The 25,322-nt window shown below is 39.0% G+C and overlaps 2 protein-coding genes across 4 annotated transcripts in view; both read right to left on the bottom strand.

Moving 5' to 3' along the window:
- CLCN4 (chloride voltage-gated channel 4) overlaps positions 1–1,390 on the bottom strand; it is a 75,227-nt gene extending 73,837 nt beyond the window's left edge. For both annotated transcript variants that reach the window (XM_032779754.2, XM_032779755.2), the window contains exon 1: positions 1,270–1,390. In XM_032779754.2, the coding sequence (XP_032635645.1) occupies positions 1,270–1,360 (91 nt within the window). In that variant the 5' untranslated portion in view covers positions 1,361–1,390. The remainder of the gene's footprint in view (positions 1–1,269) is intronic.
- Positions 1,391–3,109: 1,719 nt separating this feature from the next.
- The window catches only part of WWC3 (WWC family member 3), a 181,995-nt gene continuing 159,782 nt past the window's right edge, over positions 3,110–25,322 (bottom strand). The window contains exons 15-23 of one of the 2 annotated variants that reach the window (XM_032779753.2): positions 24,513–24,705; positions 18,788–18,955; positions 17,877–18,028; positions 12,296–12,455; positions 10,934–11,098; positions 8,532–8,624; positions 7,262–7,489; positions 6,378–6,505; positions 3,110–4,639 (exon numbers count right to left, since the gene is read on the bottom strand). In XM_032779753.2, the coding sequence (XP_032635644.1) occupies positions 4,573–4,639; positions 6,378–6,505; positions 7,262–7,489; positions 8,532–8,624; positions 10,934–11,098; positions 12,296–12,455; positions 17,877–18,028; positions 18,788–18,955; positions 24,513–24,705 (1,354 nt within the window). In that variant the 3' untranslated portion in view covers positions 3,110–4,572. Of the gene's footprint in view, positions 4,640–6,377; positions 6,506–7,261; positions 7,493–8,531; positions 8,625–10,933; positions 11,099–12,295; positions 12,456–17,876; positions 18,029–18,787; positions 18,956–24,512; positions 24,706–25,322 lie in introns of both variants that reach the window. The other variant, XM_032779752.2, reaches the window with a different exon arrangement.

Below are 25,322 nucleotides of genomic sequence, written 5' to 3' on the forward strand. Positions count from 1 at the left end.
GTCTGCTATGTATGGGTTTTCTCAAACATTTTATTTGTGTGGGCCACATCTTAAGAGAGAGACTGGCTTACGATCCACCTCCCTGCACATTCATGGTCAGCCAGATCACCGCTCCCCCATCCTCATTCATAATGATGTAAGAGCTCTGTGCCAATTGCTACAATTGTGTGCATGGAAAAGTAGCAGTAGGAAAGTATTTAGGATAGGACTTTCAAAAGTGCTCAGTGCTGTCCTAACTCTGCTCCATCTGGAATCAGGAGTAAAACTCCAATTGATTTCAATGGAAGCAACCACGCTGTTCCATCTCTTGAAAATCCCACCCTGAAGGTACCTGGAGTTTCATTTAATGGAGTTCAGCAGTTCAAAATAAGGAGAGCAAGTACCATGTGACCCATCAGTTCTTTACAGGCCACAGCTGAGGAACCTCCTATTACATACAACATAATCCTAGTACCATAACCCTGGCTATAAACAAGGGAGTGAATGGCTCGAATCAAATGAGCATACACCAAAGGGCTCTCTTTTTGTGTAGAGAAACTTCTAAATTAATAGTCTGATTCTTCCCTTCTTCTATATTAGTCCCACTGAACTCATCCCAAAGTTATATTCTCTATCTCATCATTGGTGTGTATTTTTAGTACGATGGGCTCATTACTAATAAGCTTAAGGATTGAAGGTGCAGAATAACTAATTCACCATAAAAAATAAAATTCTATCAGCTATATGCTTCTGTAGGTTACAAAAACACGTGCAGCTAAAATATACTGTAAAAGATTTTAATCAAGAACACAGGCATTTTCCAGAGAGCCAGTCAAATGAATATTTTAAACCACATAACTGAAGTCCACCATTTCCAAATAGTTAACACACACATCGCCTTTCAATATGATTCCTCACTATTTTCCGGCAACTACATTATGAAATGGACCAAAGAATCTGCTCAGTTTATATTCTCATATTGAAAGGTGAAAAAGCAGTAGTACTGTATACATGGTTTTTTCTTTGAGGAGATAGTTTTGTTTTCCATATAACAAAAGTTCTTGAGTATTTTAAACCTTCTCCCTGTAAATGGAACCTTTTCAAATCTCTCAGGTCTTCCAATTGCGGAGTTTCTTTACAGTTAAAAAGTACACTGGGTTCGTAATGAACATAGTCTTCCTTCCTGGGATAAAATCCGGTATTTTATTATGCTCAACAGGACATATAGTTAACAACATACGTAATCATCTAAGACTTAGAAGAACCTTGTCATCTTCATGTAACACTTACCTTGAACTATCATCTTGCAATATATGTACTCTTGTTCGAGTAAAAGAAATACATAAAACTTTGTTCTCATACAGTGTTGCAATTCCAGCATATCCCCTTTAACTCTGTTGTTATCTTGATGGCAGCAATGAGTGAAGGCTAAAACTTCCAAAGGCTATTTCCAGTAGTCAGGTTAAAAATAGTCTAGCTCTATTATACCCATAATGCCTTGTAAACAGTGAACTGAGAACAGCATACGTTGGAGTGCTATAAACCCTCTCTGTGCTTATGCTGCCCAGGGTTACACAAATACCATCAGGTCACCACCTTTCTGCAGCATAGTGATCCACTGTCTTCCATGTGTATTGTATACTCATTTTCACATTGAATGCATAGTCTTCTGAAAAAAATGTCCTAGTGTGGCTTAGTAATAGGTCAGAAAGAAACTCAAAAATTAACTTATACTGTATATCTTACTTCTGTTTGAAGTGATTTCCATCTAGGAACTATGATGCTCAATAAGTTGTTAAAGAAGAAGTAGAAGTTGTAGTATGATGAAGCTGTCTACAGAGCACAAAATAAACCTTAGTAAGGAAATCTTGAACAGCCTTTTTTCTGCAGAGAAATTGCTCATAGTAATACAAAAGTAGCAAATACGCCCAGAAAAGGTCGTAACCATGAGCCTCTGATGCAGATGTGAACTTATTTTCAAGGGGAGGTATTAGTGTTAAGGCTTTGGGACATTATTCCCATACACAGCACTCTGGATCCATTTCAAGCCTTCAAGGTAACCTTTCGGGACTGATTGATTTCACAAGCTCCCTAACTTAATATTAGATGAAAGTTTATTATAGTGATGTCATCTAAATAACAATGCTGCACAGCCCACAAAATTGCTTTGTAACGGTATTATTAGAAGGACCTATATGTAAGTATTTCAAAAACATCTTATATTGTGGTACATAAGAAAGCTCTATTTGTATTTATAGTAAATTATTTTATTCTGTAGAAGAAATACTTTCCAAATAATACAAATGACACAATCGTACAAAACTGTGACAAAAACAAGAGAGATGAATACTGAATATTATAACTCATTACCACATCAAAAGAGTACTCATTACAGCAGTCAATCTTGGACTCACAAAACATTCTAGTGATACTGTACAATAGGCACCATTAAAAAAAACAAACAAGAACATTTGCCATTAGATACTGGACTGTTATTTCCTAGTCCAGGTATATGACAAGTCTATGACATCTCAGATATCACAGTGTGCACCTGTTGGTAAATACTGTCTTTTTAATGGCAATCACTGTCAAAGAGACAGATCTATTCTCTCTGACTCACTGGGCCATTCAGGTAATGAGCACTGAAAGAGATGGTGTTCTCAGATCTTCATCCCAACACAGACAATTCCTTCAATTGATTTTTAGTTATTTATTTTAAATAAGTAACTATTTTTGTTGGCTTATATTCTGTTCATTTTTTGAATCTTTCTTTCGTGGGCTTGAGACCCTTATCTACAACTACCAATACCACTGCCAAGAAAAGAGGACTGAAGGCAGTTAGTATGATAAAACCAAATATTCTTTTTTCATGCCAGATTGGATGAACAGGGAGCTTACAAACACTATATCAGGTAAAAAGGAATATAATTTAAAAACACAAATGTCTTTGTTACTAATAATGTTCAATATACTTTGGCTATTTATATTCTGCTTACTTTCTTCCACAGCTTGGACAATGAAAACAGACCCAGTCGGTTTAACTTTCAGGTTCTCATGCTCTTACATAATGCTACAGTATACCAGTCCTAACACTGCAGGGAATTTTTACCTGTTTAGAAAAATAAATGACAATCTACTTGTCAGAGATTTTGCAATTTTATTGGCTTTTTACAAAACCTAAATTTGGGGCCAAATCTGTCCTGACGATGTCCCTTTAACCAAAAAAGAGTCCTTGATTTTCACACTGGATGTTCCAACAGTTAGATTAAATAAGTCTTGCGTGGGGTGCCCTTCTCTTTAGGTAATGCACATTCAAAAATATTAGAAAAACTGTCTATAGTAGTTTAGTAAGAAGCATTTTTACATACTTACATGATGCAAGGACACAAAACTGGCATTATCGGGAATTTAGGGTGACAGACCTATGTTAAAGCAAATGGTAACAAATAAAATCACTCCGTTGGCCCAGCTGCCAACCAAGTGAGCTATTTCTTGCAGAGGTATAAGTCCTGTTTCTGAAAATCATCTCTATTCAGGAAAGCATTTACACAAGTGCCTAACTCAAAGCACATGCTTAAAAAGATATGCATGTGTTTAACCCCCCTTCTGAATAGGGATGCTTTCCAGAAAATAGGACTTAAGTACTTTCCTGAATGGGGCCACAACCTTTAAAACTACTCAGATGATATATTCTTTTACTGGTTTTATTAATATGGCAAGTTCGCCCCTGCCCCATTTCCATCTTTATTAAATCATAGCAAAACAAAGACCTGCTACCCTTTTCCTTCCCTCCGTTTAAACTGAGAATCTAGTTAAAAATATAAAGATATATTAAACACAACTGAAATGAGAACAATCTATTAGTGCACAGTAAGAACATGCAAATGAGTTCTGCAATGTTGAATAGCATTTTTAATTAGTATTAAAAACACTGCAGGCGATAATATTTTGCTATAACACAGACAGTGCTGAAGAATACAATTTACATTATACGATACAGATAGTAAAGCTGATAAAAGTGACAAATTTAGAACATAGTATTTTCATTTCAGGTATCAGAAACAAAACCAGCTCAATGGTTCCATTCTACTGCATGACAAATACTGAAGAACAAAATTTCAGTCTTAAAATACATCTTAAAGTAGGTATTTTCCTTCAAGGAAAAATATGCTATAAATAAATTACAATACAGTGAATTTGCCTGAACTCACTTTGTTTCTGTCTTCCAGCCTTTAAATCAAATAAAACAGCATAAAAACTGTACACACTCTTAACAGGATAACTGATCTTTTATAAAATAAGTTGTCTTCAGAGATGTCAATTTCACAACAAGGAAAAACCAAGCCTTGTTGTAGTCACTATTATAAAATATATATATGTGTATGTGTGTGTGTGTGTGTGTGTGTGTGTGTGTATATATATATATATTTATTTATATTTCTTTTTACTTTTACTTTTTTTATGTTTTTATTTTTTACAAAAGGTGTATATTAATAGGTTTTGCACAAACTTTTAAAAAGAAATTTAGCTAGTCTAATAATTCCATTAAAATAAAACAGATAGATAAATACTTCATGTTTACAATGCAACATGTTACACGTCATCGGCTGGCAGAGGAGGTATGTTAATCCTTGGCCTTGTAAAAAATGCTATCTTCTCTCTGTCATTGAAAACAATAGATATAAAAAGGTGGTCAAACAAATACATATATATAGACTTTCATTGCAAGAAACTGAATTTGTATCGATCTTTATTTAGCTATTATTAAATTCTTCAGATCAAGTATTTATTGAGGTGTTTATAAACATAGTAAACCAGGCTCATATTGTATAGCTATAATCAACAATAATAAATGCCACCCAGCTCTTATACAGCACTTTTCATCAGTAGCTCTCAAAGTGCTTTGCAAAGGAGGTCAGCATCATAGAATCAGTCTTTTGGAAGAAACAAAAAAAGCACTACTAGTATCCACTACTAGCTATACAGGATTGAACTGAAGGGGGAATACAGAAATTCCTTGACAATATAAACCATAGACACTATTACTTTTTGGATGAAAGCTGCTCCATAGTACACAGAACCACACCAGGCTCTACACATTGGCTAAGCGTTGCATAGTTCCTCTTCACTGGACAAAACTGTACTGTTTCAGATTTTACTGACAACACATTCAGAAAGTAACTGTCTATTTCTGGATACATTCATATTTGAAATAAGGACATTGTTATTCTTCACACTTTTTTATCCCACAGTAGATTAAATGTGATTAGAAACTATCCATGGTTTCATCTCTACATATCAGCCCATATATCTGATTTATTTCCTCCCTGCCTTGTGTTCCCCAATATGCAGGATTTAAGTTGGCACTGCTATTGCTGGAATTAGAGAGCTACCAGAAACCAACCCTGCAATTTCTGCTCTCCTGATGTCCTGCTTGTCAGCCTAGGAGAAAGGGATTTTTGACAGCATCTCCCAAATGAAAAATGAAATTAAAATCCTAATTTTTTTTTCACTTAAGCTTTCCTGTTACCATTATAGTACCATTTTTCAATAATCACACTCACTGAAAAGAGATTCTAACAACCAAAGCATTCTGTGAACATCTGCCTAATATGAGACACTAGCTGTGTTTTCTACACTGTCATTGCATTGCAAGCATTTACACTTAAACACTTTACGACATGGAGTATACATATGAACAGAAAATAAACTGCTATTTTAATACTAAAAATCAGAAAAATCATCATCTGAAATGCATGTTAATATTTACCAAAGTCACTGGTAAGCAAAGTTTAAAACTGTATATTTGACTTAAGAACTATAAGCAGCAGCAGCTGCAGATAAGGAAGAGATGAGGAAGGATACAAAGCACAGATTTTTGGAAAGAGCAGTTGGGAAACAGGACTGTGGTTGGAATAGTAAGAAAGAACAGTTATGGGTAGAATGCTATTTACTAGAGTACATATAGAACATTATGTAATTAACCGTGCATATTAGGATGCAACTGGTTCTTAGAGAACTTAAACCATGTGAGCTTGGAGCCCAAAGCATATGGTGGTGTTAGCAGCTGCCCTAATTAGAATTATAGCCTAAAAATATGTGTACATAAATATGGAGACTCTCTTTTTGTATTACAGCATTTTTTTATTTGCACGTTGGGTGACAGCGCTTCTTCACTTTGGTTTGTAGTCTTTGTACCACAAATTGCTCAAAAGAAAAGCACTCTAATGAAGACAGGCCCACACCAATATCTAAGTAAAGGTTATAGATACATAGGACACTACACAATGAAGCTAGGTGGTTTGGAGCTACTATAATAAAACATTAGTACATTAAAACCAACAGAGACCTGTAAGGATTAAACATGTGCTCTTTTCAATACCAATGTTATTGCTTACCGAAATGTCTGCACCTGAATAGGCTCTTTCTGGTTCTGTCCACGCAGTTGGTATACTTCTTTGGATGCTTTCTTTAGCATTTTTTCAGCTACTTGTTCTTGGTGATGTTCAAATTTGGTTTGTCTTGTCTGAAAAGTATTAAAACCAAACTAAAAATGAATAGCTGGAAACACATGGAAACCAAGACATCTGGTTAAATAATGTGCTTTCCCACTTCATCTCAATGAAACCAGCCAAGCACAAGGTCTGAAATAGCTAGACTCCTCAGAGCTACAGGACTGTTTCAGTCCTTATGGCTCCTGAGAAAGACGTGTTAAATTCCATGTAGTTTACTATATTCCCATCTTTCAAATGAGACCGTAAGCTAGAGATGATGTCTGTTCTACGTGGGCACTGAAAATCCAATGGCAATTTTTGGTAGTGATTTGCCCCAGCATGCTTTGTTACATTTCTCTTTCCCGTCAATGGGAATTACAGTATGCATACACAATAAGAGGAGATTATGCAGAACACTCACGTAAGATAAAATATCAAATCAGTGGATATTCATCCAGAGGCCTATGGGGAAAAGAATGCATTGCGATTCCCCTACTAAATATCTATAACTTACAGCAATATCAGAAAATGCTTTTAAAATACCACAAAAATCAAACTTTTGATAGAGAGTTTTAACAATGTCATCCTCCAGTAATTGTCACCAATGGGGTATTCAATAATAATCAATGAAATGATGTTTTCATGAGGGCAACAACAAGGGTATCCAGGGTGAAACTCTTTATTTGAAATCATGTAACATCATGAAGTTCCATTCATTTAACTTCAGCACAAGCAGGCTTTAATCAAGGGTTCTGAGTATGCCCAATGTACAGCCCAAGAAACCATACCTGTTTCTCTGCTTCCTTCAACAAATTTCGGAATCGTTCATCCCGAAGGACCCAGTGGGGAAGATCAGTTTGCCCTCTGAGTTGGGCATCTTCTAGACGTTGCTTCAACTCTCTCAAAGCACATATCTCCTCATTCAGTTGCCTTTGTCTAGTTCTGGATGCCTGGAGATCCAGCTCCAGGTCTAGGGACGTCCTTGCCATAAGCTCAGCCAAAGAAGATCTACAGGACTGCTGGGTTATTATAATTCAAATAAAACACACAACAGATGTTATTCAAAACATGTTATATTGATATATTCTTAGTTGATTAAGGCAGACATTTCATATATGCCTTTAACTCTTCTGGCACGGGAAGTTTTGGATATAACGTACCAATCTCACTGTGACAAGACTAAACATATTTTGTACATTAGGTATACTATTTCACGTCATGTTTGATGGTAGATCCAAATTTTGGTCTAAAAAAACTAACCACCTTTTCTTGGTAAGATGTCTTAGTCCATACATATTCATAGGATTGTGAGCCAAACTTTCTTATTTTACATACCTTCCGCTGCCATCATGAAATTCTTACTATTAAATGATGACTTCAGGAATAGCTTTCAGCAAAGGGTGGTGTACAAACTACACCACTCGGGAGTAAACCCAAAATGCATTGTGACTCAAGAGAAACATCCTGAGTAAAAATTCCTTCCAAGCTTCCTCCTTGCTCTGATGGCAATAGCAATTTCTTACTCATCTCTTCCAGCAATAATTTGTAACACCTCCCACACTGGATCAGATGCACTGGTCAGCAAATATGAGGGAGAAAACCAAGGTTCCGCACACTCCCTGCCCCCTTGCTCCGGTAAGAGACTAAAGGGGTACTTAGCCTTGCTTACTCCTGAACACCTAGGACCAAGGTCTAGGTGGATCACATAGGGTTGTAACGGATTTCTAATTGGTCTCACTGCACTTTGTGGGTATGCAGCCAAGCACAGTCTTATCCATAGTGTTTTAACACACTGGATAATGAAACCAATTCATAATCAGTATCTATTTAAATTGGTCATTAGGTGATCGGCAAGTTTTTGCAGTTGTTTATGACTGTACCTCAAATATCTGTCTCTTCTCCTAAAAAACTCAATTAATTTATTACATTACAGTAACAGATGCTTCATAAAAATTGTCTTAACATTGACCTTGAAATCAAGGTCAGAGTACTGCTGCTTCACTTTGTAAAGAAGATCTCAGCAGAGAAAAATCCACATGCTCATATATTGCAGTATACCTGCTTATAGCGCAAAGTACGCCTTTCCAATGTATTGCGGATGAAGGGTGACTTCCTTGGAAGGGTTGAACTGTCACTGTCACTACGATACAGCTGTTTAGAAAAGATATTAAACATAAATGGACATTTCTCATGGCTGCTTTGGAATTAAAAATGTTACAATTAGATAAAAAGATAGAGAACAGAATACTCTTCTAGGACACTTGGGATTTACTTACATTAATGGACAGAAGTTCTCAGATTGCATCATAAGTTCATACTTGCCTTCACTTTAAAAAAATTCTGTTGTGCAGTTTCTGAACAATGTTTAGTTGTTAACAGATGGTCCATGTGTTTCACTATGTTTCTTTTTAAATTGCCAACAGATTGTTGTGGTTAGCAAGAGTGATCTACCACCAAAAGTGGTTTATCGTTGGGTATAATAAGCCAATCTTCTCAGCGTATTTGCAAGAAGGTGGGATGTGACCAGGATTCATCACTCAATTTGGTCCGCTGGTTAGATCATTAGCTTTCCCAGCCAGGGCTGGGTACTGACAGGGAGCGCAACATCAACAGTGATCCATGCCAATGTAAAGGGCTCTTGGCCCCTTACTGAAACTTAGTGGGTTTTTTTTAGCTCTCTCCCAGTATTAAAAGAAAGGGCCAACGAGAAATCAAGACCCTGAGACAGAAACTCCCCGGGCCAATGGGGAGGGGCCAATGCTTCAGGTCAGCCTGATTGACACGGCAGGCAGGCCAATGAGCGAGTCAGGAGCCCAAAGTCCAACCCCCCTCTGTGAGCTTCCAGAAGCAAAGTGGGGCGGAGGTAAGGAGAGAGCAGCAACCAGAGCCAGAGAGATGCAGAGAAGCAGCCCAGGGAGCAGAACAGCAGCAGGCAGAGATCCAGAGCAGCAGCCCAAAAAGCAGTGCTGAGGCAGAGTGGAGCAGGGTGCGGTGAGCAGCTGAGGAGAGCGAGGAGGGACCCCAGGCAGCAGGCTGAGCGCAGGGAGATGTCCCCAGCCAAGAGATCTTGCAGGCCAGAGTGTGTAGGGGGGGGAGGGGAGGGGCTGATGTTGGGGAGAAGGGTCCTGCCACCTAGAGCCTGAGGGTGTGTGGCCATTGCCAGAGCTACAGTATCACCACAGCACAGCCTGGGCAGGAGGCCTTGGACATGTAGGGTCACCAGACAGCAAGTGTGAAAAATTGGCACGGGGGTGGGGGGTAATAGATACCTGTGTAAGAAAAAGTCCCAAATATTGGGACTGTCCCTATAAAATTGGGGCACCTGGTCACCCTATGGACCTGTGAGGAACAGACTGTGACTTTCTCTTACATTCCAGCGGCAGCTATTTGTGGTTGCCTAGTCTTCACAGGGTGGTGTTACATGTTTTCCTTTAACCTTTCCCATATTTTTCCTAATTTTTTAAAATTAGTTCTGTTTAATAAATTGTATTTGCTTTGAACTATATGCAATGACCAGTGGGTAAGGGAGGCAACCAGTGCAGAGAGAGCACCCCGGCATGGGGCACCCTAGCCTTGGTCCTATGTGAGCACAACAGGACTGGGGGTCGAGCCCCCTAGGAATCTTGGGCCCAGCCTTATTGGGGTTACGGAACTCTGCCGCACAGGAGAGTGGAAGGGGAGGTAAGGCAGGCCTCTGTATAAAGGGAGTGGGAGTAGGGTGACCAGATGGCAAGTGTGAAAAATCGGGATGCAGTGGAGGGGTAATAGGAGCCTATATAAGAAAAAGACCCAAAAATCGGGACATCTGGTCATCCTAAGTGGGAGTGAGGACTCAGATCTTTTGCTAGCCAATTCCACTAGGGTAGTGTATAATCCAGGGAAGTTTCCCCACAATAGCGGGACCATTTCCCCACTTACACCAATGTCACTAAATTACTAGCTTTTCAGATTCAATGAGATGCCTGCTTTAAACAATATATAATAAAATAGTATCTTGCATTACACAGTGCTTCACTTTGGATAGAAATGTGCAGCAATTTTATCTGAGCCTCTTGCAGAGTGAGATAAGAATGCACTTTCAAGGCGTGTCAGGTGGCTGCTATGTGAGTTGTTATTTGTATTATGGTAGCAAGAATGAATTCTCAGCAAGGACCAGAACTCCACTAAACTAAACATCAAATAGACAAAAACCAAAGAAGAGTTATGTTATGGAGGTCAGCAGTATCTATCATAAGACTCTAAAAGACTATTCTATCATTTAATTCTTAATATTTTATAGAGAACTAAGTTCCTATCAATGAACTCTTTCCAGTGATAATTTTTTAATGCAATGCAGAATTTTTGGTTGAACTTTAAAAATATATAGATATTGATTCTTGTAAATATGTTGTAAGTATTAAAAAAGCACATGTTAACACACTTTGTTTCTGAACAGAAAACCACAAAAAAATTCTACTCACTCTGCAAACATACTGACTTCGTGCTCCAGGTGAGAAGGTTTGTGATCGAACAATAGTGCTACTACGAACAAAAGCAGAACCACGGGGCCTGCGGCAGGTTCTCTCTTTTGGAAGAACAGTAACTTCTTCTGGAAAGAGATCTTCTGTGTTAGTCTCTTTATCCACCTAGAATCACAGCCAAAAACAGTACATTTACTCCAATTATCTCTTCTACAATAAAAGCAGAAAAACTTGCCGAGTTATGATCTAGTTTTAATTAATATGTCCAGTTCATGAATCATCTCTCAATTAAGAAACCATAATTCTAAAACCATACAATTCAAGATAGTGGGACTGGTTTGCAAGTGCTGACAGCCTTTCTGCTGGGCCTTAAACCATCAGGAGATTAACATGGAGCATCCTATAGCCACATCACCAAATAGCACAGGCACTCTGCTGGACTGGACAGCTGCCTAAGCTCTTATCTCAATGGACAGAGAGAACGAAATCACTTTTCAGAAAACTGTGCTGATTCTCATGAAGGGAGCAACTCCACAACTAAGTTATTACAAAAGTAGAGAGAAGTCAGTCACAGGGAACCAGGAAACTTTTTTGAGGATATCACAGAAAAACCTCAAAGCATTTGGAGAACCTGAACATATAAGCTTTCAACCAACTCTCCAAATTTTTAGATGGTTCACTTAACTATTCAGTATGGACCATTCACAATGTGACACTGAATAGCGTACCACACTCTGACAGGGCCAGATCCTCAGTAGGTGTAAATAAATGCAAAACTGCACTGATTTACACAACTGGGGACCTGTTCCATGTCTTAACTCCTTAAACAAAACATTTTAAATGACGTACAGCCTTCAATACATCAGATTTGGTCTGAAAACCAGCTATGTTTATTTTAACAAAGTGAAAGCAAGGTAACAAATTAACCTTGTCGCTTTTACATTTTAAAAATCTTGCATGAATGTGACGTTGGTACGAGTACTTGCATTTGGGGATGGCCTTCTCCACAACACTTCTAGGGAACACAGTCTCTACTCACTCATTATGCAGGAGCAAAAATATTTCATCTTTTGAGTTGACAAAGTGATTCTGTTCAAAAAGAAACTGGGCAAGTATCCAATAATAGGAAATAAAATTAAGAGAAAACATGCAGGTTTTCCCTCAAAAGTAACTAAAAAGAGTAAGTTTAACAACTTAATATAGATTATGATTTTCAGCATTGCAGACAACGTGTCAGGGTTTTCAATACAGCTCTGATTTTATTTTCTGATCACATGATAACATGAGTTCAGCTAGTGCAAGTAATGCGCAGTGTGCTAGGCATTTGCCAGTCTTCAAGAGGACAGTGTTTTCTCTACTTACCTTTAGGGGCGGAGGCTGCACTTTCCCAGAACTGTATTGATCTGCCTGAACTGCAAACGTATGTCCACGTAACGAATCTCCACAATATGCCTCTGGATAAGGTGGGCTGGTCTGAGTGCAATTACTACATCCACTGTCAACAGATTCTGCTTGCCAACTCCTAAGGACAGAACATTTCAAGGAACTCTAAGAAATGTGATGGAATTGTGAAAAATATGTGCCATGTTAATGAATTTCAAGGATAATTTGCCTTTTCAAAAATTTTGTTCCTGCAGTTCTGATTCATTCCACTTCAATGAGGTGATTATTCTATTTGGACCTCTAAGGTAAACAGACAAACAATCAATCAATCAATTTCAACTCTTTCAGGAAAGAACCAGCTTTTCTAGTCCTCCCAGAAAGTCACTTCCCAGCCTTAAAAAGAGCATTAAAATAAATAAAAGGACAAAATGCCTCTTACACACAACAAACTAACAGCAGGAAAAACAGTGATGTATAAAATAAAAGACTGCAAAGACTTGATTATTTAGCTTGTAAAACAGAAGAGCAAGAGGAGCACTAACTGAAGGTATTCAAAATTACGAAAACCATAAAGAAAGTGGCCAGTTCCTCTTTTTAAAATCTGTTATAACATGAAAAGAAAGGAACATGGTGTAATTAAAAGGCAGAAGAATACAGAACTCTTTAGTTATGCAGTTTATGAGGGCATTTTGTGATGTGATATTCAATATCAAGACTCTATAAAGTGGGCAATGGGAGGGTCGTATAAAATCTCGCTGTTGGTTTTCTATTCTACAAAGCAGTACCCGAGGAACTCATCACACCACGTAGCTGGTTTTGGAGAACACACTTATGTTTATTTTTTTAAATGGTTCAGGTCCACCTTTCTGGGACCTGCTCCTTTTCTTAAATAGATAGAGCTATACCAGATCAGGCTGTTGGTACAGTTAATCTGGTGTAACGCCTCCAGCAGCAGATCCTTAGCCAGCTGGAGGTTGGACCATTCCTGATGCTTGCAATGTACATCCGATAGTAGGAGATTTGGTTGCCCATGTCATTATCTTACCTTGAATAACTACAAATATTGTTACTAGACCTACAATTATGCAGTCACTTTTTAAAGTCCAGCCACGGTGTTTTTTGCTGAGACTTTCTGCATCAATACATACAGGTTGATCATACACTGCATAAAGAAGCGGCCTTCCTCATGCAACTTTTATCTAAGACAATGCAACCCTAACCTAAAAATATCTTTTGAATACAAGCCCAAGCAAAAAGAAAAATGGATAAGCAATATTTAAGGGCCTAAACTATTCTTGGCATCGGCAAAAGAGGTTTCTTTTCTTAAAAGTGGGTCATTCTAGGAAGTGAGACTAAAAAAGTACTTGCTTTACAAAAGGAGGTCCTAGTTTTGAAAATAAAGTTAAAGACTGACCTGTATGGCTAATTTGTTGGTAGGAAAGGCAAAAAAAATTGTTTCTGCAAGACAAAGCCAGTAACCTGCTTGCAGTAACCTGATGCAAAAACAGTAATACTAAAATAAGTTGTTCACTTACTGACTCTTGAGAAGATGCAGCTTTAAAACAGATCTAACTGGGATTCTCAGCCCATATGTCCCTAAAGAAACTAAAAGGGAAAAGAGCAAAGGTCTTGCAGACCCACTGACATCTCTCCTCCCATATTTCACAATGAGTTTCAAAAATGGACAACCCTGGAACTCATACCACCTATCAGCTATGTTGTTCACTCATATATAAAAGACAAAGATCAATGCATGTCAACATATTTAAGGTACTAACTGCTGAATTGCCCTTCTTTCAAAAGCCGGGGGAAAAAAGCAAAAATCTTCATTGTTGCATACAGCAAAGAAAGTCTGAATGCAGCCGCTAAAAGCATCTTTTCAGGATAGAGAAACTGTCTCTCTCTTTCATTTCTAGAATATCGAGGGAATGTGCCACAAGGGATTAAATCTTTTATGTGGAATTTGTCCGTGGACATGATGCCCCATTCTGAACACCTGAAGCAAAATGTTGAGACCCATACATCTGAATGAGAAGCAAATACTGTATCAAGTGCTAACAACAGAAAAAGCTATGTGAGCTTGTGGAACAGAAGCATGATTTCATGAGTTTGCCATTTGAAGTCCATGCCCAGATGAGTCACTCAAAATAGAGAGGAACTTGTTTTAGCCAATATAGTAGAGTCCAGGGATTCCACTATGTCCACTCTGGGCAAGTTCTGCCCTGTTAATAAAGTAAGTTTTGCTAATATGTGCTACCATACCAGACTGCATGTTGCACTTTAATTCTATTTAATTGCTTACCTTAATTTAGCAATGGTATGGGTTATGCAAAGACTCTATTCTGAGGACTATTAAATGCAGTTTAACTTTACTCCATAATAATCTTCTTGGTATTCCCCTGTTCCCCGAACAGCATAGTAAATTTTGTCCTCCACTGCAAAAAAAAATCTTACCACAATTTTTGAGTTGTGAGAAGTCCTCAGCACCAGATCTGGACAGATTATCTATTTCTAAAATGGGTTCTCTGGGAATTTCTAGGCTCCACGTCCTGCGTGTACTGATTTAGCAAAGTTGTGGGTGGCAGAGGGTGAAAGGCTCCTGCTATAGCAATATATGCCAGGAAAAAGAGTCGTGGTTTACTTTGGACACCTTTAACACTTTCTAGCGGCTGGTATCTCATTAGGACCACAAAAGAACTCAACAGATTAGTCTGCAATGATGTAAAAGCAGACTGGAACTGAAAAATAAAATAACTAACAGGTGAAGTAGCAAGTCTGGTATGAAGGTCCTTAAATCTGAATGGCTGTCTAAGAAACTGAGAGGATTAAAGTTGTAACAAACCTGCAGTCAAGAAAAGTGGTAACGATTCAAGAAAAAAGGTACTCTTTTTGTTAGAATAATTCAAAATTTTGGTCATATTTAATCTCTGATAATCTAGACATCTGATAGCAATGTTGTTTTCAGAAATATGCACAAGTTGATACACAGGCTTTCCACTTTTAGGTAATTTAGTTTACTAGATATGTGGATTAGAATTGTGTGTCCATTTTTAGGCTTCAACATTATTTAAATAAATAAATTTCCATACTGGACTCAGTAAAATTTTCAGAAGTGCTTAAGTGTTATAGGAGCCTAAATCCCACTGGCTTTCAATGAGGCGTAGGCTCATACGTGACAGTCATTTTTTAAAATGGAAAGTATGGTCAGTTACCTGCGGTAACTGGTTCTTCAGTATGGGTTGTTCACACAGATTCAACTCCTGGTGCACATGCACCCCATATGTGCAAGATCGGACTCTTTTGGCCACTGATCAATTGGAGCCATGCCTGCACCCTAGATACCCTTGTACCATCTGCAGCCTAAGCTTAAAGTGCCCTACAAATTTCATGTACAGGGACATTGTTCAAACAAGCAGCAGAACGTGCCTGAGCCCTAGTGGAATAAACTCTAATATGATCAGGCAGATCTAAGCTGGCTAACTCCTAGCATGTCCTTATACAGTTGGAGATCCACTTCGATTACCTTTGTAAGGATACAGGATATCCTTTAGCTCTACCTGCCGAGATGACAAATAGTCTAAGTATGTTCCTGAATGATTTTGTCCTGTCAATGTAAAGAGACAGTGCTCTTACTACAAGCGTGTGAAGGCTGGCTTCCTCTGGGGCTAAGTGAGGCTTGGGGAAAAAAATGGGAGGTGAATGGATTGGTTTATATGAAACACTGAGACAACTTTGGGCACTAACTTGGAATGACGCCTGACAGTGACCCTGTCCTTACGAAACACTGTACAAGGAGAACAGAATCCACTCTACCCTTTGAGCTGAGGTAAAGGCTATTAATAAGGCATTTTTAATTAACAGGTGCTACAAAATAGGATTGATAGGAACAGGTGGGCGGTGCTCCTTTCTGCCTGTCAGAGGATGCCAAGATAGTGATGGACACATGAAAACTCTGAGAAGATGGAGCCTGAGAGCTCAGGGTGGAATCTTGGCTCTCTGGGCACTAACAGAGAGAGACTGACCAAGTGGCTGAGGCCAGTAGTCTTCCATTCAATGTCTGAAGAGGTCTACGTTGCTCTCTTGAGGACTGCACTTGGAGAAAGATTGACAAATGGAACATTGCCGTGGAATGCGTCCCTCTCTTCTGCACAGTAGACGCTGGGAGTGCTGGTCAATAGACATCAAAATATTGTACAAGAGATAGGTCTTGAATCCTAGAGATTTCGCTTCTGCCACATTTCTATTACATATCGCTAGCCTAACTGAAGTTTTCTAGCATATGTGAATCTTATTTAAGAAGTAATTACTTTTATAGTATATATATTGCCAACAGGCAATTAACAAAGATAAATAACACTAGTTCAGTGTGCAGAGAAAAGGTGGACACTGCAGGGGTTCCATCTCACTGCCACAGGTAGTAAGAAAGAACTAAGGGATAGTTGGGCCCATTCTGCCCTTTATATCTCCAGATGGAGGGTGTGAGGACATCAGGCTAAATGGGCACTGCTGGCAAAAAGAATCCAATCTCATGTACATGGGGTATAAGCGTACTAACAGTGAAATCCATGTGGACAACATATCTTCAGTAAGAACTTAAACCTTTAGTCACTCAGGCACTTCTGAAAACATTACTCTATATATGAATAATTTCAGGATTAGCTGAGTATTTAAAAAAGGAATCCCCATAATAAGAAAACTCAGAAGCATGACAACACTCTGCTGACAAATGTAATCCACCCATGCTGCATTTTACAAGAGAGTTATGGGGTTTTATAAAATTCATTAAAATGCGCTGTGGAATCAGGGTTGTGAATGTCCTTAATTTTTGTACATTTCCTACCCTGTCCAGTTGATAGCACTGTTGTATCTCTAGTGTCCGAACTGGATCTTTTTGTTCTTATTGTAAGTGAGAGTAGTTAGGAGAATAGAACACTGTGGTACTGTTAACGTATAACAAAATCAATCCCTCCCTCCCTCTTCCATCAGAAAATGCATCCTTTTATAGTGTGAACTCATTTCTAATTTTTGTACAAGGTCATATATAAACAATTTAAACACAAATGTGTATGGCCCAATCCTGAACACACGTGTAGGTGTTTGCAAAGTCAGGACATGAACTGCCTACATTTCAATTTTGTTTCCTCTGCAACTTGCAGTTTTATTTAAACTTCCCTTCATGAATACAACGGAATTTTAATTAAAGCGCAAATTACATTCTAGAAAGTGACTGCAACAATGGCATTGCAGGGTTCCCTGCTTTCTGTTTCACAATATCTCCAGGTTATATGTACTCAGTTTGTAACAAAAAGACATTTTCCAACCCTTTCCTAGCTGCCATCACTGCAAATGCAACCTGGGATCTGAGAGGCAAGCTGGGTTCCTTCCTGCTTCCACGTGATGATAGGCCATAATGATCTTATACACTAAATACAGGCAGGGAGCAGAACTCAGAGTAAGGTCTGTTGTTTTTACAGTCATATCCGAGGACAGAACCACAGTGTAAACTTCAGCCAAGATCTTACAAGTTCTTTTTGATCAGGGTTTAACCTAATATTTTTACCTCTCTGATACAGCTTCTGCCTGATCTTCCTTTCTTTCAATCTCTAGGATTTCTTCCTCTGTGTACTCCAATTTCACTCTCTCTTCCGCCAGCTCTCTCTCCACTGCTTCCAGCTGAGCTGTGGTCCTAGCTAATAGGGCTGTCACTGCATCCTGAAAGAGAAAACGGGCTTCAAACAGAACAGCTTAAACCAGCACTTAGCTTTTATAGAATATTCAGAATAAAAGAAGTGTGACCTGAATCATGACTCTATATTCACTAGGTGACCAAAACATAAATGCTGTTCAGTTACTGGAACTCCCCAAAGAGATGGAAGCCTTTCATTGGGAAAGGGTGAATGTTTTATGTATATTTTAAATAGCAGTAATAGGATTAGGGTTGAGCACTCGCATAAGTGCTTGCAGGATCTGAGCCTGTATTCTAGCAAAGTGTGGAAAACTGGATAAGATTTGTGATTTCTTTTAAAGATACTGCAAAATGTAAGATATTTTCAGATTCTTGAGGAGTATCAACGTATACAACTGGAAGAAAACACAGCCTAATACTAATAGTCTTTCAGAGAAAGGAATTAACCAGTTACAATGTAGTGTTCCTTACACTGGAAAAAATAAGTTTAATACTTCTATTTTATAAAATACTTTCAAAATACTGGTTTTTAAATCATTAACAGAACACAAAGCACTCTCCCATATTGGAAAGCTATATTTTCTACTAAAATTCAGTGGTTCTGAAACTTTGTATGATGACTCTATTTTCTGTAGCCTAAATGCTGCAGATTAGTTGAACAATTTAGCAGGGAAAAATGAGACCTCTTTTCAAGACACACATTTCTTCTGCTTTGATTATCCGTGCACATATGATTTAGCATTCTATTATAATAGAAGAAAAATTCTGCTCCTTCCTGGTCATACCGATTTCACTGTAGCTGTATTTCCAGAACTCTGTGGAGTGCTTTCTTCACACTGGTTTTTGTCCTTCACCCTTTGTGGGTCTGAACCAGTGAATATCTGGAGAGGATACCAGTGAAGCTGCATCTCAGTGGAACTCTCATGATCAGCCAGGCTAATCTGAGCAATACCCTGTAAAAATGATAGGCCAAAATAAGCAAAGAAAACAATCTACCACTTCCCATCCACAGAACTGTCCCATTTAATAGAAATACTGCATCAAAATAGTGCACCTTATGGGTGACTTGCAATGGAAAAAAATTATAAAGTCTCCCTTGTTTTGCTCATTTATGATGTATAAAAAAATACTTTCTTCCCATCCTGCATCCTTACAAAAGAGAAGGGTTTTGTTTTTAAATTGACTCAAATTGCTAAGTTTGATGTTCCTGAGGTTTACTGGACACTATTAGCAATCTCAGCTCTTAATCTTTTACAAAGACAGCTTTTCGCTCCAGTGTTTAACTCAAATATATGAATGAATTGTCATTAATGAAAAAAATTACTCTGAATAAAAATCACTACTGTTCTCAGTTAATCAAGTTTCCTTTGCAAGATCTCTCTAATGTTATAATTCTACTGGTTTACAGGAAGGTGGTGGCGGGCGCAAATATTGCTATGTAAGGGCTTGGCTACACTTGAGAGTTACAGCGCTGGTGGTGGCTTTACAGCGCTGTAACTTACTCCTCGTCCACACTAGCAAGGCACATACAGCGCTGTATCTCCCTGGCTACAGCGCTGGTTGTACTCCACATGGACGAGAGAAATACAGAGAACAGCGCTGGTGCTGCAGCGCTGGAGTGCCAGTGTAAACAGTGATTAATCTTATTACGCTGTAACTGACCTCCGGAATTTTCCCATAATGCTTTTAACTAAAGAACTCTCTTTGTTTTGTTGTGAACTCGGGGCTCTGGGAGCTGCTTACCTAAAAAACACAAACAGCAATTGTTTGCTCGAGCAGGGGCAGGCAGGAAATGTCCACAGCTAGTGTTTGCTTGAGGAGAGAAACAGCAGGGCAAGGGGGCGGGGGGAGGAATCCATCGGAGCAGCTGCTTATCTGGTCTGAAGGCTATTTGCATTTAAGAGTGAATGAGAGAGGGGTGGGGGAAGGGGTCAAAACTTGCAAGGCAGGGAGCTGACACAGTATGGGCTCCAAAAAATCCACTCTCTCTGTCTCCCCCACGCTCCCTGTCACACTCCACCCCAACCCCCTCTTTTGAAAAGTACGTTGCAGCCGCTTGAACACTGGGATAACTGCCCATAATGCACCATTCCCAACAGCGCTAAAAATGCTGCAAATGTGGCCACAACAATGTGCTGGTAGCTGTCAGTGTGGCCACACTGCTGCGCTTTCCCTACACAGTTGTAGGGAGACAGCCTTAACTCCCAGCGCTGTACAGCTTCAAGTGTAGCCAAACCCTAAAAAACAAGTAGTCAAAACTTTCAAGCTTTCCTTATACATCATAAAGAAGCCAAATACAAAGGAAACAAATTTTGTTTATTCCCTAAGTCACCTTTGATGCCCCAAATTCAAGGGGGCAACAAAGAGGGATGAAGTGATTCTAACTAAATGTATGAGTTTTAATTATTTAGCCTAATTCATCCATCTACAACTTACGCGTTTATCTAGCTAGCAATGGGACTTTACATTTCTATGCTATGAACCTACCAGCAGGGGTCTCTTTCACTGAAATGAGTTTTGTAAAAAGTACGGCTTAGATCTCTCACAATACAGGTTGGCTGAAGAAGTGTCTCTAATAGTACAGTAAGCTAGTAAATGTGTTCAGAAATTGTAATTTAACTTTAAGCAGATTTAAAAAAAAGAATTAATTAGAAAACATGTAAAGTATTTATTTTATTGTGTTTCCATGCCAAAAGTTCCCCGGGGCTCTGTTTAAACAGATGGACAAAGCACAAGGGACAAATGACTTTGAAATGAACAAAAATAAAATATATTGGGAAATAAAATGGTTACATCTGCCATAATTTATGTCAATATTGAATACCATAAGGGAAGACACTATTCATTTGGTATATTTGTTGCATCATCAAAAAAAGGACTGCCTTGTTCCACAGCTGGTATTTATTTTGGCTCAATACCAGAGAAAAACATTTTTTGCAGATACTGACACTAAACATCAAAGGCAGAGGGTCGTATTAGAAACGTTTGTATTTTTAAAGGCACAAATATTCCTCCAGGAGAAAGCTCTGACAGTCAGAGACAGATTAGTTCAGTCAAACAAGGACTTCAAGATAGAAGCTATACAGTAACTTTCATACTTGTACTTCTTTCCTATATCCGTGAAGTCTAGGGCTACTTGGGAGAAAAGACAGTTAGAAAAGAACTGGTGTTCTTCGAGATGTGTTGCTCATGTCTATTCCACAATAGGGGTGTGTGCTCTCCACATGCACTGGTGTTGGAAGTTTTCCCCCTAGCAGTACCCATAGGGGAGTCCCCCTAGCTGTGCACTTAGCTGCGTGCTCCCCCCACGCTCAGTTCTTGACATGCTCCATGGATGGGGAGCGGCGCCGACTAATAGACGGCATTGCGGGGGTTGCCGCGCATCGACATCGCGGTGCCCGGTGCCGACTCAGAGCACAGAGTCGAGGTTAACACTGATTCCAGGAGGATAGCCTAGAGCCTAACGTGTCTCTCTCTCTCTCTTTGTCCGAGGCTTAAACAACTTTCAAATCTTACAGCGATTGCTGAGATGAGTTTCACCCAAACAGTGTAAACAGTCCACGTGCAGATCACTCACTGGCATCGGGCTCCTACAAGCGTCGCACAACTTAAAACCCGGGAGCGGGGCATGCCCTGGCCTGGGTGCACTAGCTAAACTAAACTAAAACTAATCGAGTACTAACTACAGGTCACATACACTGAACGAACAAGAGTTCTGGGGACAAGCTACAGCAAAGCTGGAGCAGAGCAGTTCCAAAGCACCTTCACTAGCAGCAAGAAGGAACTGAGGGTGGGGGGAGCACGCAGCATCCCTTATACCACGCTATGGAGACACCACTCTAGGGGTTGCTAGGGGCGCTCCCCTACAGGCACTGCTAGGGGAAAAACTTCCAACAAGGGTGCATGTGGCGAGCAGGCACACCTACTGTGGAATACACATGAGCAATCACTCGAAGAAGAACATTTCTTAGTTTCTCTCTCCATGGGATAAGAGAGAAGATCCTTTCAAGGACTGAGAACTGGTTAAAAGACAGGGAACAAAGGGTAGGAATAAATGGTAAATTTTCAGAATGGAGAGGGGTAACTAGTGGTGTTCCCCAAGGGTCAGTCCTAGGACCAAACCTATTCAACTTATTTATAAATGATCTGGAGGAAAGGGGTAAAAAGTGAGGTGGCAAAGTTTGCAGATGATACTAAACTGCTCAAGATAGTTAAGACCAAAGCAGACTGTGAAGAACTTCAAAAAGATCTCACAAAACTAAGTGACTGGGCAACAAAACGGCAAATGACATTTAATGTGGATAAATGTAAAGTAACACACATTGGGAAAAATAATCTCAACTATACAAACAATATGATGGGGGCTAGTTTAGCTACAACTAATCAGAAAAAGATCTTGGAGTCATCGTGGCTAGTTCTCTGAAGACGTCCACAAAGTTGCAGAGGGTCAAAAAGGAGCAGAATGTTTTAGGAATCATTAAGAGGGGATAGAGAATAAGATGGAGAAATATTTATTGTCTTATATAAATTGATGTTACGCCCACATCTTGAATACTGCATACAGCTGAGTCTCCGCTCTCAAAAAAGGAATAATAGCTAGCATTAGAAAAAGGTTCAGAGAAAGACCAACTAAAAATGATCAGGGGTTTTGGCACGGGTCCATCTGAGGAGAGATTAAAGAGCTAGGATTTTTTTCAAGCTAAGGAAAAGAGGAGACTTAATGCGGGATATGATAAAGGTATTAAAATCATGAGTACGTGGAGAAAGTGAATAAGGAAAAGTTTATTTACTTGTTTCATGATATAAGAACTAGGGCCACCAAATGAAATTAATGGGTGCAGTCAGTTTAAAAAACAATAAAGCAAAGTTCTTCCACACAGCGCACAGTCAACTTGTTGGAACTATTTGCCAGAGGAGGTTATGATGGCTAGACTATATCAGGTTTAAAACAGAACGGATAAATTCGTGGAGGTTAAGTCCATTAATGGCTATTAGCCAGGATGGGTAAGGAATGGTGTCCCAAGACTCTGTTTGTTTGTCAGAGGGTGGTGATGGACGGCAGGAGAGAGATCACTTGATCATTACCTGTTAGGTTCACTCCCTCTGGGGCACCTGGCACTGGCCACTGTCAGTAGACAGGATACTGGTCTGGATGGACCTTTGGTCTGACCCAGTATGGCTATTCTTATGTTCTCTCGTTTAATCAAGGCTGAATTGAGTTTTGAATTTTTTCTGTGGGAAAATCACTAGCTGGGGTGGTACAGGCATCAATGGTGAAAGAGAAAGATGAACATGATACATGGATAAAAAGCATGGAGAAAGAAGGCTGTGATCTTCTTCTTTGAACAGTTTTCGGAATGACAACACAGAAGGTCATCACTATGAGTATGAAGGGCAAGTTCACAACTGAAAGAGTATGTAAGAATATTCATTTTCAGGCCACTAAGAAAGGACGGTTTGTATACAACACTTTGAACTGTTCTTTGGTCAATCTTTGGTGGCAGCAGCAACTATATAATTCTTTTACCTTTTCCAATACAATAATTTTCTAAGTAATAATATATTATTAGTATTCTTAATCTACCAAGTCTCACAGGAATCGGTGTTACCAGCATTCTATTCATTTTAGCACGGCTCTGCATTAAAAAAGTGATGAAATATAGGCAGTCCTCAGACTTGTGACAAAATTGGTTCCTGAAAATTGCATTGGAAGTTGAAACATTGTAAATCGGAACCGCAACCCACTCCACTGCAGGACTGAGCATCGTAAAGTATTGTTGTAAATTGAATCAGGGTGTCAATTCAGAAGCACTGTAAGTGCCGTTCGTCATAAGTCGAACGTTGCAAAGTCGAGGACTGCCTGTAACACCACAAATATACAGCAAGTAATATTAAAATGCTGGCATTCTCCAAGACCAGTAACTCTTTCCTTTTAGCTCATTTCTTTTAAACATTTAAAGGGGGATTTTCACAAATTCTTAAGTGAACGAGGAGCACAAGCCCACTGACTTTGAAAAATGGCTTTTGAAAATCCCATCCTTAAATTATATTTAATTGCAGGCAGTCCTCGACTTTACAATATTTGCCTTATGACAAATGGCACTTATGATTGCTTCTAAATTGACACCCTGATTCAATTTATGACAACTGGTTTTGACTTTACGACGCTTGGTCCCGCAATGGAGCGGACTGTAGTTCTGAGTTATGACATTTAGACTTACGCCACAATTTTCAGGAAACAATTGTGTCATAAATCCGAGCACTGCCTGTACTTGTTGTTTATAAGACAGAGCTCAAACAAACAATTCTATCAGTTATTCTTGTTATCTACAAAGAAAAATAGCCCCGATTATGACTAATACAAAGAGATGCTCCGTATCACTCCCTTCAAATTCCAGCTACACTTCTCTTATGCTTAAGAAAAAAAATTAGTCCTTCTGGTGTCCTTTGCTGATACGTTACTGTTATTAACAATACCATACTATTTTTCAGGAAAAATGGACCACTTACCAAGAGTTCTTCTTGCTGCTGGTGGTCAATTGAACAAATATACAGCTGCAGTGATTTTAATTTCAATGCACTTGAATGCACAGGGATTCGGAAAACTTCATTAAATATTAACGGCGTTTGGAATTCCAAAGCTCTGGAGCAGTAAGTGGTTGGTGTGCCTGACTCCAATGGAGGTAAGTAAACTCGAACATGTCTGGGAACAGCAAAACAAGCCAAAAACAGCAGAAGTGAAATAAAGAAAGCTAGGTTCAAATTATTTTTTAAGTTTCTAAAAATCAAACTGAACAATAAAAAGAAATGTAATTTCTACATTCATGACACACACTTGCATCTCTTCATTAAGGGAGTTTAGTCTTGCATTCGTTAAATGAAAGAAACACAAAGCTGAGCAGTCCTTCCACTTTCCAACACTACTGATTAACCCGGAGACATTACAATATAGCTACTGTTATTATGTCTTGTTGAGCCCCCCCGGAGTTTTGCTTGAAAAGTTAGGTGGGAGGGAAAGAAAAAAAAAAGTCACAGAGAGTGCCTTACGATTGACAATCCATTACCTGCTTCTTTCACCAATGAAACTCCAAGCCCAAATTAGTAGTCACTACCTTTCTGGATGACTTTCACTATACATGGCTCTCTTCAGAGACTATCAAAACCTCTCTTATTACACAGGAGAATGCGTTGAACAATACAAGATGATCACCTTCTCTTTACCATCCCCTTCTATTCCCAAGAAAACCAAACCTTTGTATTCTATGTATGACACAGACTAACATTAGGACAATGACCCAACTTATTTTGAAATTATTTTTA

This window comes from Chelonoidis abingdonii, chromosome 1 (assembly GCF_003597395.2).
Source record: "Chelonoidis abingdonii isolate Lonesome George chromosome 1, CheloAbing_2.0, whole genome shotgun sequence".
NCBI lineage: Eukaryota > Metazoa > Chordata > Testudines > Testudinidae > Chelonoidis > Chelonoidis abingdonii.